The following is an 18445-nucleotide window of genomic DNA, read 5'->3' on the forward strand; positions in this document are numbered from 1 at the left end:
AGTCGGAGAGAACTTTTTTTCAGGGCAAAATTGACACTAGATATTTTTTAATTCTAAAATTTTATTTATTTTTTTCCTTTGTAGTGACTTTATTGGGTTGTCACAGATCAACAAAATTATACAGGTTTCAGTGCACAGCTCTACACCCATCATTTGTAACACTGTGTTGGAGATTGCTTAATGATAATTATTCAAATAAGAGAATACTTAGTAACAAAATTCACTACCAGGAAAGTTCTAATGAAATATCAAAACAATGTATATGAAAAAGATTATTAACATCTGAAATAAATAAGGCCAGAGTTCTCTAATATTAAGGAAGCATTACCACCTAAAAAATGGAACACATCAATAAGAAAACTTCTTTCTTCTAGAAAAATGTCCTTACCGGAGGGCATTGAAAAATGAAAGTGCAAAGGTGAAGCCAATTATATTACTGGAAATTCTCTTGTAATTATAATGTTCAGAAGTCAAATGTATTGATAAATGCCTTGAATTACAGGCAAGTTTTTTATTTATATAATAAATCTAAAGTTCAATAATGCTGATTTTTATTTGTGTTCAACAAACTAATTTTTTCTCATAAAGAGTTAAGAATGAAAATCTCACCGAAGAACACAAATATTTTTAAAGTCACCTCAAGGACCTTACCTTTTAAAAAAAGTTTCATTTTCACCCAACTGTTAGACTCATTAAAAGCCCTTGTTTCTGTACTATAACGATATTGAGCTCTTTTATGTAGCACTATTTTATTAACCTAGCTTAAGAAATTACATAATGCTCTCATAAATTAAACTGTCTTTTTTGAAAATCAATCCACATTGCTTTTCTAATAATAAAGTATTTTCAAAGTATTAAGTTTTCTTTTATTTGGAAGATAATGTAGAGAAATACTTAAAACCTAGATTTTATTACTACCCTACATATATAAGTGGTTTTCCACAGTGAAGAAATTTATATACTTAAAGCTAAAAACATTTTTCTAATTATTGTCCAAATCTGTATTCAAGGTTGTCTTATACTCCTAAAAAAGGTTTGAAACAGATAAATACCAATAAAAACAGCATATAACTCCAGACCAGCAATGCCAAAATGAGTCCAATTAAATGTCACTTAGAGATCCAAGGAAAAGGATCAACTGAATTCCCAGTCCTCAGGTTTTATGGCTGGGAGGGTCATACGTGGTTCCAAAGGGCATCTCGTATATAAACACAAAGCACCAGGCAAGGGCTTGTCCTGAAATGACCCGTCTGTGTCCTGCGGTGAGAACTCCTGCCTCTCACCAGCCTAGAGCTTTTCTTCCCACCAACTCAAGCTCTAAGGAAAGGTCAGGCAGGTGGCAAGCTCTATCTCTTGAACAGTGTGTTCATGGAGAGGCCCGCTGAGTCACCTGATGCCATTCCTGCTTAGAGAAGGAGAAAATCAGGTCAGAGACTTGAAAGACTCAGAGTGAGAAGGACTGATGACAAGTCATATATGTTCTTGCTTAAAAACAGTAATTTCAATCATCTGAGAGAAGCAAATCAAAACAACAGTGAGGTACCATCTCACACCTGTCAGAATGGCAATCATCAACAACAAACAAGTGCTGGCGAGGATGTGGAGCAAAAGGAACCCTCACGCACTGCTGGTGGGAATGCAGACTGGTCCAGCCACTGTGAAGAGCAGTATGGAGTTTCCTCAAAAAGTTAAAAATGGAACTCCTATTTGACCCAGTGATCCCACTTCTAGGAATATATCCCAAGAAACTAGAAATACCAATCAGAAAGGACATATGCACCCCTATGTTCATAGCAGCACAATTTGCAATAGTTGAGATTTGGAAACAGCCTAAGTGCACATCAGCAGATGAGTAGATTAAAAAAGTGTGGTACATCTACACAACGGAATACTACGCTGCTATAAAAAAGGAAGTTTTACCATTTGCAACAGCATGGATGGAATTGAAAAGCATTATGCTAAGCAAAATAAGCCAGGCAATGAAAGAAAAATACCACATGATCTCACTCATATGTGGGATATAATGATCACCATAAACCAATGAACAAAAATGGATCCAAAAACAAGGTGACACTGAGCAGACTGTCCAACCTCAGGGAGAAGACAAGGAAGAGGAGTGGGGTTTAGTGATCAACCAAAAGACTTTTATGCATGCATATTAATTAGTATGGCCAATGGACATAGCCACTGGGGCGGTGGGGGCTTGCCCTCAGAGATGGGAGTGGCGGGGGGGAGAGGGGCGGGAGGTGTAAATTGGGTAAATACGGAGACATGAAAAACTTTAAACAATAAAAGTTGTTAGATTTTGTTTTAAAAAAAAATTCAGCCCTAGTCTGTTTGACTCAGTGGATAGAGCATTAACCTGCAGACTAATAGGTCCCAGGTTTGATTCTGGTCAAGGGCACATGCCCAGGTTGCAGGCTCGATCCCCAGTGGGAAGCGTGCAAGAGGCAACCAATCAATGATTTTCATATTGATGTTTCTATCTCTCTCTCTCCCTCTTCCTTCCTCTCTGAAATAAAAATACATAGAGTGTATGACAGATGTTAATTCCGAGGATCTGAGCATTCCAGTTAAAAAAAAGATACAAGTCACCTGCAAAGATATCAAGAATCAAGAACTGAGGAGTTTTGAGACAGACAGAATTGAACATAGCAACATACTAGTCAACTATACTTACAAAATGTCTATCATTTCTAACTGATAGAAATGAAGAGAATATATGGGGAATGAAATGCAAAGAAAGAGGAAATGGGAAAACTAATGTGGAAGGTATAACCACTAGTCCTAGAGATAGTCTCACATGACAAATCCTTTCAGTTCTGTGTAGGGCTCAAGCAAGATAGGTGACTCTTATCCCTGCTGCACGTTTATCTTTAGCTGCTTAGGAAAGTAAGGAATAAGGTGCAAGTGTGCAAAAGTGACAGAGGGGCAAATTCCCAATCAGAAATTAAGGCACGGGCACCAAAAAAAAAAAAAAAAAAAAAAAAAATCAGCAAAGGGAATAATTCAGTTGCTATGGAGAAACTCAATGTATGGCTTTAAAAATTATTGTAGGTATTGGTTAAAACAATGTGACATGGGGTAAGGTAAAGCAAGCGATTGGTTATTTTGGCCATTAGCAATGCAAAGTATTATTTTCTTTTTGTTAGTCCTCACCCAAGAATCTTTTCCCATTGATTTTTAGAAAGTAGAAGGGAGGGGGATAGACAGAAGAGAGAAATATCCATGTGACAGAGATTTACCTTCTGCATGTGCCCGACCAGGGCCAGGAATCTGGCCTGCAACCAAGGTACGTACCCTTGACCGGAACTGAACCCGGGACCCTTCAATCCACAGGCCTTTCTCTATCTACTGAGCCAAACTGACTAGGACCAAAGTTTTATTTTCAATGTACCACTAACCCAAATCAGAACACCAGAAGGTATTTACTGTCCAGCAAAGCTGTGTGGAATCTGCTATCACTTGCAGGTAGCTAAAACTCCTCTCTGTTACTGTGGCTCCTTCCTTTACATGTGCACCTCTCACCCTCTAAGGTTCCAAAGGCACTTGTATTCCATATTCCAAGTGACGTCCAAATATCTTGTCAAAGGGTATGATGTCAGAGCAACCACTCACAAGACAGAATGAAATCAGAAGCTCCCTGTGTTGATGTGCGCGCCAAGGGGGCACTGATAAGTAGTATCATACATGTGGAAGTCTTTGAACATGGCCATGAGTGACTATATCATGAGAGCTGAGGTGGAACTCCTCACCACAAAATAAAAAGTGAGATAGTGATGGTTCAACACTCTTTGCTTTAAAATCTAAAGATGAAAAGAACAAAAAGTATGTTAACTGTTCTAGTTATAACAACGGTATTTTGAAAATGTGTCCTCTTTCTGGGATCTACAAACACTAATATTCTTCTGCCATAAACACACCTTTGGTTGTTAGGCATTCCTTGCTAAAGCCTCCTAAGGTTAGTGTCTGTAAATAAAATGGAAGGCAGTCCATCAACTGTCAGTGGCTGACTTCAGATCAACTTCCATCAGTATGTAGGGAGTAAAAAGAGCAAGGATTATACCCAGATCCCTAAGTGTCCCCTTGGATCCTAACAAACATCCTGACCTTACAAAGAGGCTGCTTTCCCCACAGAAATGCCCAGAATTCCTTTCTAATACAGAGCTGGGAAACCCCAGAAACCACCACCACACATCACTCTGCAATCACCTTCTTCTGGGCTACAGAAAGTCCTAGGCATCCTCACTTTCCCTATTTCCAGACTAAGATCCTACATCCCACAGACTCAGCATGACTCTTATCCCTGCTGCTCAGGTTCATGCTCAGCTGCTGAAAAGCCCTCTAAATAGACCACAAACAAAGATTCCCATGACAGCTCACATGCCATCACTGATAAGGTACAACCAGAAGTCAACATCAGCCAAAACAAACAAAAAAATATTTGGGATGCTGATCATAGGTGCAAAAATTGTTTTCATGTCAAAAAGTGTCTGTTAAACCTCTTGTTTGAAATTATGACAATACATGCTTTCACTAAGGCACAAAGGATACTAAATTTTAACTGAAAAACCATCCAAGTCTTTAGAATCAATTTACTGAACTCTCAATGGTATCTTAGTCTAAATAATTAATTAATGGTGGTACCTCCCATTCTTCTGACGATACTGAGGCCCAATTAATTGCTTTTTTGGGGGGGAAATTATTGAGCTTTTTATTTTTTTTTATAGAAGGAGTAAGGGAGAGGGACAGAAAAACATCAATATGAGAGCAAAACATTGATTAGCTGCCTCCTGCATACACCCTACCAGGGATTAAGCCTGCAACTTGGACATGTTCGCTGACCAGGAATAGAACTGGCACTTTTCAGTGCATGGAATGACATCTAACCAACTAATCAGTCAGGGCCCAATTAATTGCTTTTATATATGTTCTGCTATGAATCATCAGAGAACTTTGGAGAGCAGTTCCAAAAACAAATGCAATAATACATCATGGGAAAAGATGCCCTGGGGACAAAGTTAATGGGACAGGCTTGATATATGGTGATAATGGTGGTATCATCTTCCTCTTTCCCATTACATCACCCACATGTAAAGGACACAATGTTAATCTTAGCATTAAAATTTTAAGGGCTTACATACAGATCACAAATTACAGATCATTACTTCAGTACCGACAACAAAAAAGTGAGATAAGAGTAAAAATTTTATGTATAACTAATTTTAGAGGCACAGCCATAAGACAACAAAGAATGACAGAAAAATGTGCAAAAGGTATATCAAATATTGGTTAGATGACCTTCATTTAGAATGAGGTGTGATAAGACATGTTTTTCTCCAAGTAACTATATAAGATGGGATATGTGGTACTATGGTCACAATTCAGTCAAAATCAACCTAGTGATAGTAGAGTTTCAGAAACTAGATATCCAGAATGTTCAGAAACACATATTAGTTGACTAAAGTTCCCCTAGAGAAGTGTTTCCCAAAATTTTGACATACGTGTACCCCTTCTATAATTTTCGTAAGGCTGAGTACCCCTCGTACGCATGAGAACGTAGAATTAGGTGCAGCTAAGCACTGTGCAGTGCATATGCCCACCAAACTCCGGTGAGACGCGTACACCAACCAAACTCTTCCTGTACCCCTGGGGGTACGTGTACCACACTTTGGGAAATACTGCCCTAGAGCAACCATTTCCAAACTGTCCTATTGGGACCCCAACAGTTTTCTCAGAGGTCAAGCCAAAAGGACTTTCAAATAGGACTAGGCAGATTTCCCACCTCTTGCCCCTTTACATCAACCAGAATAGCACTAATTTTGTCTATTTAACTTATTGGGGTGGACGTATAATTCTGCAACCAGACTCTAAAAAACACTAAGAGCAACAGCAAAAAAAAAAAAAAAAAAAAAAAGCATATGTATACTAGGAGTTCCAATCCCAAATAAACAAGGGACTTGAGTTTATAAAACTAAGGCTGGCCAGGAGGCAGCCCTGCCAAGTCCTTGAGCTCTGTCCAGTGATGGAGCTTACACTTTTCATATGCAACACCACAGCTTTAAGCAACATTAGGAAGCATAAAATAATACGGCTCAATCAATCATGTATTTCTAAATTAAGCCACATGACCTAGCCAATCAAATGAGAGCCTAAGACACTAGAGTCAGTCTGAATTCAAAATAAGATGGCCATGACTTGTGTATCCCACAAGTGATCTGATAATCAAAAACTAGCACTGTGGCCTTCGAAACTCAACCAAATTGCCTAACAAAGCACTCCATACTATCAGAAAAAAAGCTTTTCCAATATCATTCTAGCACTTTCAAAACAATGTGCAACACCAATGTTTAAAGACTAAAATGAACCTTCTCAATAATGCTCACACTCCACACCAACAGAAATGGCAGGGCCCCTGCAGTGGTGGGGAAAGCAAGCCAAGCTATACTTTGCTGAGCCCTGCCCGCCCATACTGGCAGCACCTGCACCAGAAGGCCTTCCTAATGAGCAGCTGAAACCCTCACTCCTCAGGGGAGGGCTCATCGGTGGGATGCTGATACTGTCAGATGCGGGGCTCTGATCCTTCCCAGCAATCCTAGGGGTTAACACAGGTCTCAATTCCAGGTCAAGGACACTGAAGTCAAGATCCAAACACCAAAGAGAAGCAGTAATGCAGGAATCGAGGTCAGGTTACCAGCCCAGGATCAGGAACACTTAAATCAATGCAACAAGAGAATTGGAAGATTAGAGAAAACACACTGAGTGTTGAAGAAATAAGAAAAGTTAGATCACCAAGAAACAGAAAACACCTGAACCCTTAAATACAAGGTCACATCACAAATTCAGTCTGGCCTATATACCTAACCTCAAACAGCCACCCTGACTTTCTTATTAACCCAGGTAACTTCACAAGTAAAAAACTAAAATGTCCTCATAATGATCAGTGGTGACAGCTTTAACATAACTTCATAGCCCCAACCTACCTGTCCATTAGTTCCAATCTCCAATGAGATCACAGCTTTATTTCAGCATTAACCCTCCAAATAAAAACCCCATTGCCTTCCATTTTCAGTCTCAATAATTTCCTTCCCTTACGTTCCCTCTCACTTTCATTCTTTTCTACTCTCCTGTTTCTTCTCTCATAGCCTACAAACAGGAGCAGGACATGCCTGCCTTCAGGAAATCAACGTGGACATGAGTCTGTTAGGAAACTTTAGGGAAGCAGGTAGTCTACGCAAGCAGGATTTACATGCAGGCAAGGCCAGGTGGGGGCTCCCTGTCAAGGCCCGGAGATCATTCCTCCCTGTCAGCAATGTGTGTGTCACTCCTCTCAATTCCAGCCCACAGGCCTGAACCACAGCACTTCAGCTACTCTCTCCAACTGTTTACTCCTGGGTCCTGATTCTGATTATCCGTGGACCTAACTCTCCTGGTGTTTCTAATCCTGGCTCAAAAATCTAATCGGGTGTTTCTTCCAACATTTGCTCTGTATGCTGGGCTTTTTCTATGACTAACCCTGCCAGAGAGCTAGCCAGGCACCTGCTTTACTGTTACAGGACAGCGATGTTCAATACATGTCTCATGCCTTCATTCAGTGGCTATCCCGCCATCATGCAAAACGGGCATAAAATGCTGTCTGCAGAGGATGCTGTTAAAGCCTGGAGTACCCAGCCAGTCAAAGGTTGTCCTTCCTGAGCTCTAGAAGGCCCGGTGGTGACAAGGGCTCTGCCTAGGGCTGCCCTGTGGTGCTGTCATTCAGGCAGACGTAAACCAGACCTGTCACCAGCATGCCGAAAGAAGGCAGTTTCCTCAGGTGTGTGCAGTTAAAACTAAAGGGTTAAAATGTTCCAAACTGTTCATCCTAACAAAGCACCACACTGACAGCTTGGGGACTGTCCTCACAGGTCAAAGATCAAAAAATTATTTTAAGTATAACTTTTACAATGTTATCTTATCGAACCTGATTTATTATATCTGAACTGATGTTTAGATAAAGTCTTGGAGGTAATTATTTCTGGTAATTAAGAAGTCATCTTTTCAAACATTTCTTATATTTGGCAAAATAAACTTGGGGAAGGGCTCGCTCCCTCAAAATTAAAAATGAGAAATAATAACTACTTAACTATCAGGGTAATATCACAGTTCATTTTGGTACAGACACTGCAACTAAATCTAAGGATGATTTCCAGGATAAGCTTAATATCTAACAAAGTAATCCTTCTAAAGTCCCAAATTGCACATTAAAACACTAGTGCAGGGCTACTTCGAGTGTATTTCTCATTTCACCCACTGCAATGGAAAATTCACAGCACTGTGAACCATGATCTCATACTTCACTTATATATCTCTACAGTCCTACTTTCAGAGCTGAAAACTGGGTGCTCAGTAACTCACTTTCTACATGTACAGGTCAAATCGAACTCCTTATTCATACATTGCCTCTATGTATTTGTACGTGTTAACCTGGCTTGTGTGCCTAAGGAATGAGGGAACAAACTGTCTTGGGTGTGAAAAAAGGTTAAGCTTTTTCAAAGAGACCAACAATATATGTATTTTATAATAGATGGCATATATCAGTCATCAAATACACCTTATCAATACATTAGTTAATATGTATATTACCATCCTCCTCATACTAGACTATTACACATGCTAAAGAATTCAGGGTATCAAATGTGACCATTACCATTCTGTAGGTCCCAAGAATGCCTTAAAGTATTTCTTACACAAGTTGGGTTGTTGTTGTTTTTTAAATATATATTTTTATTGATTTTTAGAGAGAGAGGAAGGGAGAGGGAGAGAGAAACAATGATGTGAGAGAGAAACATCAATGGGCTGCCTCCTGCATGCTCTCACCAGGGATTGAACCCACAGTCGGGCATGTGTCCTGACCAGGAATCAAACCAGCAACCTTTTGGTGCACGGGATGGATACCCAACCAACTGAGCCACTCCAGCCAGGGCAAGAGTTGGGATTTTTAAATTCTATCTTTATTGTTCTAAGTATTACATATGTTCCCCTTGAATTCCCTCCCCCGCTTCCCCTAGGCACCCTCTTTGCCTATGGCACTACTGTCTGTGTCCATGGGTTATACACATATATGCATAATAGCATCCCAAAAGAGGCTCTCAAAATAAAGGCAAATTACAAATGGCGGCAACTTCCTATCCTCACTTTTAAATTCCTTCAAAACTTGAGTCAGCGTTATACAGTTCCAAAGGTTATCAAATTAAGAAAAACATTTTTAACATCAAAATATAGTATCTTCTTTATTTACCTTTAAAACCGATTAACTGTGACTAAGCCAGTCCAGATTACTAAAACAGATCCCAATGTGAATTAGCACAGGGGAATACACACAGCATACACTGAAAAAAGCAGGACATGACTCTTAATAGTGCTTTCCCTAGTGTTGGGTCAGAACTTAGTTACAGAGGGCAGATTTCCCTTAAGTAAAAGCAGATGTTATGAACAGACAACATGGGGCAAAGCAATACTCATGCAGAAGAGACTAAATAAAATGACTTTCCTTCCACTTACTCTGCAGTGGCACAAAATCAAAAGAGAAACAATTCCTTCTAAGAAAAACAACATTTTATTTCAACAGATAATCCAGAGCAAAGGTCTTAGCATTTTCATCTTTAGAGGCCAATGGGTTATACGCAAAATTTCATACGTCTGCCCCTTTCTGAGAAAAAGTCTATAGATCTCATCACATTAGAAAATATGAACAAGATAAGAACCTATAGAGAAAATCATAGTTTTCCATCATTAATTTCTCATTAGTTTTAATGACCCAGAAAAAAGAAATGCTCAACAATGAAGGAGGCTAAAATACAATAGTAACATTTTGCTCACAATAAACTTCAACACAGGCAGCCTTTTACATTAATATAAATCCACTCCCCAAAATCAAGTCAAAAACTTAGGCTCCTCCTCTCATCAAGCCACTTTTATAAACTCACAAAAGAGGGAATTGACAGGAAGATAGTTAGCTTAGTCTACAAACCCATTCTCAGTTCTTACAAACTGGAGCATTGTTTATCACTCTAAGAACTTTCAATTCAATGACAGTATATCCATATCTTATTTTTTTTACTTTTCTTTAAATTCCCTCCCCACACCCAACTGTCAATTTTCCTAAAATATTGTTCACAGAACAAATATTCATTAAACATTGGAACAAACAAGTGAACAAATTACAATTATATGGGCCAACTAAGAGTGGGATGGAAAGCATCAGTTCATTACAGGTGCCGACACAAGCCTGCCAGGTACAATCTATGGGCCAATCTCAGTTTCTGGCCGCTGTTTGATTTTTATTTTATTTTTTAATGAACATATTAAGTGGCATGACACTCACAATAAGAACAGAATGTGACAGCGTTATCACAAGGTATATACATTTTAATACATCTTCCAAACCAGGGAACAGGGCAGTACTGAGTGGAGATGAAATAAACAAACAGAAGCCGAGCCGGTCAGGACCGAGTAAGGTTGAGGTTAGTGGCAACAGCATGTGCGTGGTTTCCAGGAAACCTTCAGTAAGACTGCTGTTAGCCCTAGCCCCGCACCTTGCCCAACCCAGTGCGCTGCCTCTTCTTCCAGCTCCCCGCCTGGCTCACTGCAGCACTGCCCTGCTCCCGGGGGGCAGCCGCCCGGCCTGAACTCACCTGGGCCGTGGAAGGGCCTGAAGTTTAAAACATGTTAATGCATCATGCCAAAAGTGCAGTGAACATGCATACTTCATACTCATGGTTCCAGAGAGATAGAAAACGTGCCACCAATAAGACCAACTCTGTACAAAACACCCTCAAAGAATTCGAGGAAACAATTGTATAGACACCCACATTTACCACAGAGTAGTAAGAACAGAATAGTAGTATTACTACATCAAGAAACTGCACCTAACAGATTAAAGTTCCAAAAATAATTTTGTGCTTCACCTACTTTAACTGCCATTATCTGTCCACTCGGTTTGTGGACCATTTTGTTGACAGAACCATACGCTCCTCGTCCGATTTCTCCCAGGTCCTTCAGGTCCTCTGCGGTGAAATCCCAGTGCTGTTCCGGGGAGATCTTCAGTTTTCCTGACGATTCGATGCTGTGTGTTCTCAGTCTCTCTCTGTTAAAACATTGAAAAGCAATTTCCACATTTTAAATAGGGTTTGACTTACTGATTTTAGCTAGCAGTGATTACTGTGTGGGAAATTTGTTTTCTCATAATTTACTAAAACAGTCTGACCTCCAGATTTTGGGAGTTTTTTGTTTGAATTATCTTGATTTTTTACACACTGAATTAAGAAAGGCTGAAATTTAGGTAATCCATAACACAGCTTTAATGGGATCTATAAAACCAATTTCCATTCTTTGAAGAAAACATTTCTGCAAACCAATTTTTATTTCCAAATATAGATCTTTTCCTAACTTAGCAAACTGTATTATCAAAGGTAAAATCTCAAGAGCTATAAGCCCCATTTCCAAAAAGTTCTTTTCCTACCTCACCCAACATTATTTATTTCAGGTCCACAATCTGGGTACAGCTGTTAACAAACTCTGTTGCACATTCCAATCATCTGGGGAGAATTTTTTTGGCCCTACAGCAATCAAATCAGAATATCTAGGGACAAGAGGCAGGGAACCATACTTTTAAAGATCCCTGGGTGATTCCAACAGTTTAGGAACTAACACCTCAGTGTACTGCCGTGTTCATGATAATCTCAATGCTTTTCTTTCTAACTGGTTATACCATTTCCAGTGTGCATTCCCACTTCGTATTCTAGCTCCCAGTGGAAACAGGGATGGCAGGAATGACTCTGACCCACACAACTCTTGTGCTGGTAGTGCCTTCAAAACAGTCTGCTAAACCTGCCAGTTTTGTAGGTGAGAAGGCTGATGCCCTAAAAAAAGGACTCTTGCCCTGGCTGGTTTGGCCCAGTGGATAGTGTTGGCCTGAAGACTGAAGGGTCCCAGGTTCGATTCCAGTCAAGGGCACATGCCTGGGTTGGGGTTTGGTCCCCGGGAGGCGAGGAGAAAGGGCTGAAGGAGGTGGCTAATCAATGATTCCCTCTCATCACTGATGTTTCTCTTCCTTTCCCTTCTTCTCTGGAATCAATAAAAATACATTTAAAAATACAATATATGTATCAATCAACCTTATTGATTTGAATCAAATTTGAAAAATTAATTAACGGACATACTGTATTTTACCACCATATTCACTAATATAAATAGAGTAGGTGTATGTCCCATGGGTTAATATCTTCATATTCCTTTTCAAAAGACTACATTCCCTAGCTTTATAAAGGGATGCCACAAGAATGACTGGGTTACCTCTCCCAAATGTTTATTTAAGGGAACACTTACTCTCCCAAGCCTCTTCTTTCCAGGCAAAGGAACCTGGTCTCTTATCTGAGCCCTGTTTGGACTTAGGAAACAAGTTACAGAAGGGCCCTAGGAGTTTAAGAAAAGTAGAAAGAATGCACCTGGGAGGAGAGACAGGCAGAAGTATGCTAGGGGTGGGACCCTGGGGAAAGGCATTGGGGCCTGTCTACAGTCTTCAATGATATGGGGAGAAGGAGACAATGAGCATGCTGGGTCCTGCGTCCTGAGGGTTTTTATCCACTCTCTAAAGGTGGGGTCTTGGGGGAGGTTCTCAATAGAATATTCATCAGCTTTCCCGGTATGTCCTTTCAGAGTCCTGTGCACTACTGACTGGTCTGTGCCAGGGAAGGGCATTAGTCACCACAGCTGGTCCTGCTGTCAGCCATGGCATCACGCTACCTGGCCTTAATGCTTTTCTGGGTCTGAAACAGAATCACAACTGAGGCCTAGATGTTCTCTCTGCTATGACCAAAACTCTGCCAACAGACCCTAGGCTTTATTGCTAAGATTTAATGTGGCCATAACCTCACTGACTTGACTTTGATGTGGCTTAAGGGTGTGGTCATGCAAGGGCTTGTATGGGACTTAAAAGAGGCTAATCTCTGACCCCTTTGTTCCTCCCCTAAGGGGGACTACCACATGACTAAGAACATGCTAGGGGAGGAAAGCTCACTCTGGGAGCCAGGTCCTTGTCTTCCCAGTTTTGTCCACTGCTACATACCAGGGGCTTTCTGCTCTGCTAATGCCTAACTTCCTATTGCAATTATAGTTTACATGCAAACACACTTCTAATACAGCCCCTAACAATACTTCATTTCCCACTGATCCTCACAGGGGGGAATACTACCCTACACCCTGGGTATCTAAGTGGGGAGGAGGGCGGGCATTGGTAACAGTTCGGTCATCATGAGGATTAGGTATTGCTATGAGCATTTAGTGGCTAGAGGCTAATGATGCTACATGTTTTAAACTTTATCCCATTTTATTTCCTTATGTATATTCTAGATAGCTGCCAATAAAAAAAAAAAGGACATTAAAAGTCTAATTGTAGATGAATTTTAATCATTCTGTGAAGCTATTTAAGCTTACACATATGTGACACCCTGGGTGGCACTTAATGCACACGATCTTTGTTAGAGAAAACTTCCACCCACAGGCTTCCTGACTTCTCAGTTGGTGTTTAGGACATACAGAGTCACAGACAAGAGGATCGGATGAGAAAGCAAACAGACTTCATCCATCTTGTCCTCCAGGAAGCTGCCTGAAAACCTTGGACTGGGGTCAGTGTTACTGCTCTGCATCCACATATATGGAAATCAGAAACACTGAGTCCTCAGCAAATCCCTGATCTATAGTCCCAATAACTTTTTTAAAAGTATATTACATTAACTTGTACTACTTATACCCTAAGTTGAATCCACTTCTAACCATTCTTGCTTAACCATTCTAATGATTATCTCCATGAATCTAAATCAGAGGTTTCATTTTAAGTATGAAATGAAAGGTGAGGATATAGGCATTAGGCGAGGACCCCTCAAATTACATATTGAAGAGGATCTCCCTGAAGCTCCAGCACCCACCATGGAATCCCATGTCTACTATTTGACTCTTTGCCATAGGCATATATCACTTCTTAAACATTTCCAAATATACCAATATGCTAAATGAAACTTCCAAGGGATGGAAGGATAGATGTCTACTACGGTTACTATGGCTTACACATGCGCTCACATATGAAGAACACAGCACAGACCCTTCCTGCATGGGCTTGTGTATTCCCACAGTGACACAAAGGTTCTACCCAGAGTCAAGTCTCAGACTCGTGGCTTCACACACCACTGTACACATTCTACATTGCCACTCCTCCATTAATTTAGGAAATCTACTTAGTTTGAATCATTCACCATTTGTCAAAACTTACTACTGTCATAACCCAGTCTTACTTTCGGGAAAACATGGTAGCAGCTGGCTACATTTGGTTCCTGAGTTATAGTTTGCTGATCACATGATCTAAATAACTGTCATCTAGATTGTTTATCTTTTAAATAATCTAAATTATACCTACTCATTTTTCACCTTTTCTCTTTCAAATTTATAATCGGCTCTGAAAGACAAGAAACTTCACTTATCCACTCAAACCCTGTATTTCCAGAATTTAAACTCAAGAAACAATTCAAGCTTTTTTTCTTAAAAATCCTCCACAAATCTACAGGGAATGAAATTAAGGGTCTGATATCCGTTCCCTGATTCTATCACATTACGATATATGTATATCATAATATACATATAACTATGTAATTAAGTCAGCAGCCAACCTCCTTAATATCTCCCCTATCTCTGTCTTCTTCCGAGGCATGAAAACTTGATTCCTGAAACTTTCCAATACCTAAGGATTTTCCTTTTATATTCTAGAGCACATGTGTCAAACACAAGGCCCGCGGGCCAAATCCGTCCCACCAGGCCTTGCAATGTGGCCTGCACCGCGCTGTCATCACTGCACTCCACTGCGTTTCCATCACAATGACAGTGTATGACTGTTCAGTAAACCATTCGGCCCGGAATTTAGGCTGGATTTTACATTTTGGCCCCTTCTCTGATTGAGTTCGACACTCCTATTCTAGAGCCACCACCCACAAGAACCTTTATTTACTAGTAAACAAATTGAAGTGCATTTTCTCCTCCTGTTTCATTATCACATTTTCCTACCTATTTATCTTGATTTCCTAGAAATGCTTTCCAATTTCTTCCTTTTTCCCCTAAGCATCCTTGATTTTATCGAGCCAACTTATACTAAAATGCCTCAAGCTCTTCCACTTTTCACCATATGTATATATAACTAGCAATGCTCTTTAGACAGAAAAATAAATGGAACACATACCCAGCACACCACTGCAACTATTCTTCTGTGTCCATACTGTTAGGATGTCTAGATGAATACTGCTTTATGCATCCTTCTGCAATGCAGCTCTATTAATTCCGGAAATTTCCACAGCAAACTCAGTCTGCCAGTTACCATGGAAACTGCCTGCTCCCTGGCATTACTAACAAAATGAGTATCTCTGCTAAGATCTAAAGTAAAACAAAAGGAGGAAAACTGAAAAGAGATGTCTAGAAAAATTGCTCAAATACTCCAAATATAAATTTTCAAATTCTGATATCCATATTCAGTGAATAGAGGTATTAACCAAACAAACCTGCAGTATTTTGAAGCAGTACAGATTATGGAGTAGAAAGCATTTTTAACACTAAGGAAAAGGATATATTAGAGAGAATAGGGTAAACATTGGTGTCTACATGTTGCTGCTATAGACAGTCCATTCACTAAGAGCTGACAGAGGGCCAGCTGTACTCAGAGTTTACCTTTACAATAAAGAGTATTTCTGGGCTGTGTTTTTTACAGCAAAAGTCAGGAAAGTTGCCCTAACCAACAGGTAACAAGTTTTCTTAAGCTCTTTCCCTATTTGAAGCCCAATCTCAACTGGTAGCTAAAACTCCTTCCCCCAAGTACATGTCAGAATAGTTAAAAGTGCGTCCCAGGAGTCATCACCAACAAAGCATCCTTCCTAGTGTATACTGTCCTCAGACACAGCTGACCAACCCGTCCACTTGCCCTTTCAAACAGTGCTTGGTTTTTGTGACATCACACCCTACCTTGCTTCCTACCCTCTCAAGTGTCTTCCCCATCTCTGCCTGTTGTTCCTCTTCTATCCACCTCTAAATATTAGATTTCCGTGGGAATAAGCTCTGGATCCAATTCTCATCAAGATTCTTTGTCCCCCTAAACAATAATATCATCTATATCCTGAGGACTCTCAACCTGTAATTCCCGATCTAGACTCTCCTTTGGATAGCTAAATTCTTGTTTTTCTATATTCACTCATCCACAGATACCCATACCCAGGGTCCCCCATCTCAATACTGGCAACTAAACCCATCAATTCTGGAAGTCACTAAGAACACCTTCCCCTCTTTCACCACCCACATTCAAAATAGTATCAATTTTTGTTAATGCTATCTTCAAAATTTCTTAGAATCTGTCCATTTCCCTCTATCTCCACTGTAGTCAACCTTTATCATTCATTGTCACCCACTGTGCTTCAGCTACGTGACCATAATCTTACTAGGACTTCCTAAGTCCATTTTGCCTCCTTCCAGAACATACTCCACAGCAACCAGAATAATCATTTTAGAATATCAATCAAATCATGTCAATCATTTATTCATAACCTTGCAGACCTTCCCATAACACTTTAGATGTCATCCCAAGCCTTACCTGTAAGGCCATACATTATCTGGCCCATGACTACCTCTTCATACTTATTTTAAACCCACTTTCCCTTCTCATTCAATCATCCCTAATCAAATTGCCATTCATTCAGTTCCATGAAAAGCTGAATCTTTCCCACCTTGACGTCTTGCAACTTCAAAGACAAGCTATTCCCTGCACTCGGGACACTCTTTATCAGTCAGTCCCTTCCTCAAACCTACTAAAAACCACACAAGCTCAGAAGTCTTTAATGACTTCAACATCTCCACTCTACAGCAGGCTCCTCTTCCATTCTCTCATAGCATCTGGTTCTTTTCCTTCAATAATGCATATATTAGTTATAATCACATGTAAAATATAAGTTTTTTAAAAATATACAGAGGTGGGCAAATATAGGTTTACAGTTGTATGTATGGAAATACAATAATTAATAAATTAATAATACAAGAATAAACTGTCCCCCATACTCAGAACTGTAAACCTACGTTTGCCCACCCCCTGTATATTTTGCTGAATGCCTGTGCTACCTCTATACTTTAATCTTCATGAAATAGCAATCACACTTCTTTATTTCAACATGAATAAAACACCGTGTCCACCATAGTACCTTGCAGAGGTTAGGTATTCAACAAACTCTTATTAAATGCATGAAAGAACATGTGTTGAGTTACTTAGGTTTCTGATAGCTACCAGTTGCTCAGAAAGCTTTGTGCACTCCCTGACTCTGAGATATCCTTATTCCATTTCTCAAGCTCCCCTTTTTTGTCATCCACTCAAACACCAAAATAAGGAGGAACACACCTCTTATACCCGAGGACTTTGGCAGTTCCTCAGTCAGAGAGAGGCAATAGTAACCACTTATGTGAAGCTGCAATGTTCTCTGTACCAGTGGTCCTTAATCATGGACAATTTTGCCCCTCAAGAGTCCTCGACTGTGTCTGGAGACAATTTTGATTATTACAACTGGGGGGAGGATGGGACTCCTGCCATCTATTGGGAAGAATCCAGAGATTCTGCTCAGCATCCTACAATGCATAAGACAGCCCCCACTTCGAAGAATTATCCACCCTGGCTCTCTTCATCTCTGTCTGTGGAGGCAGCCCAGTTGGGTCCTTTCTCCTCTCCTCCCTCCTTTAATTCTGATTTCTCTACCTCCATAATGAGTCCCGCTCATTACTGGGGAATAAACCTTTAATATGTAAAAAAAAAATTATATATATATATATATATATATATATATATATATATATATATATATATATATCCGCCCTGAAATGTCAATAGGGCCAAGGTTGAGAAGACACAGCCACTTCCACAGTCTCCTAAGATAGAAGGGTCAAAAACTAGCACTGTTAAGGATTAAACAATTTTTTTAAGAGCATCTTTTGTTCTAATGAGTTGACTGTGGACCCCTGGATAGGGGCTGATCACCAGAAAGACCAAGCCATGATTAGAAATTTGGAATTTTCAGCCTCAGGCCTCCGAAGTGCAGAGAGGCTGAACATAGAGCTAATAACTGATCATGCCTGTATGCTGAAGCCTCCATAAAACTCCAAAGGGTGTTCAGAGAGCTTTCAGGGTGGAGAACACATACCCACCGGGAGGTGCTGGTAGCTCACCCAAATCCATGGGACAGAAGCTCCTGCTCTGGACTCTCCCAGATATCACCTTGTGTATCTCTTCATCTGACTGTTCATCTCTATCCTTTATCACTTCTTTTAATAAACTGGTAAATGTATTTGCTGAGTTCTGTGAGCCACGCTAGCAAATTAATAGAACCTGAGGAGGTAGTTG

General features: G+C 40.1%; 1 protein-coding gene across 12 annotated transcripts in view; it reads right to left on the reverse strand.

Annotated features, from left to right (window-relative positions):
- MAP2K4 (mitogen-activated protein kinase kinase 4) overlaps positions 1-18445 on the reverse strand; it is a 99695-nt gene that overhangs the window by 33072 nt on the left and 48178 nt on the right. For all 12 annotated transcript variants that reach the window (XR_004990386.2, XM_036451833.2, XM_036451832.2 and 9 more), the window contains one exon: positions 10951-11125. Coding sequence is in view for 11 of the 12 variants with exons in the window: in XM_036451833.2 (XP_036307726.1) it covers positions 10951-11125 (175 nt within the window). In the remaining variant the exon portion in view is untranslated. The remainder of the gene's footprint in view (positions 1-10950; positions 11126-18445) is intronic.

The sequence above is a fragment of the Pipistrellus kuhlii genome, unplaced genomic scaffold (genome assembly GCF_014108245.1).
Source record: "Pipistrellus kuhlii isolate mPipKuh1 unplaced genomic scaffold, mPipKuh1.p scaffold_m20_p_23, whole genome shotgun sequence".
NCBI lineage: Eukaryota > Metazoa > Chordata > Mammalia > Chiroptera > Vespertilionidae > Pipistrellus > Pipistrellus kuhlii.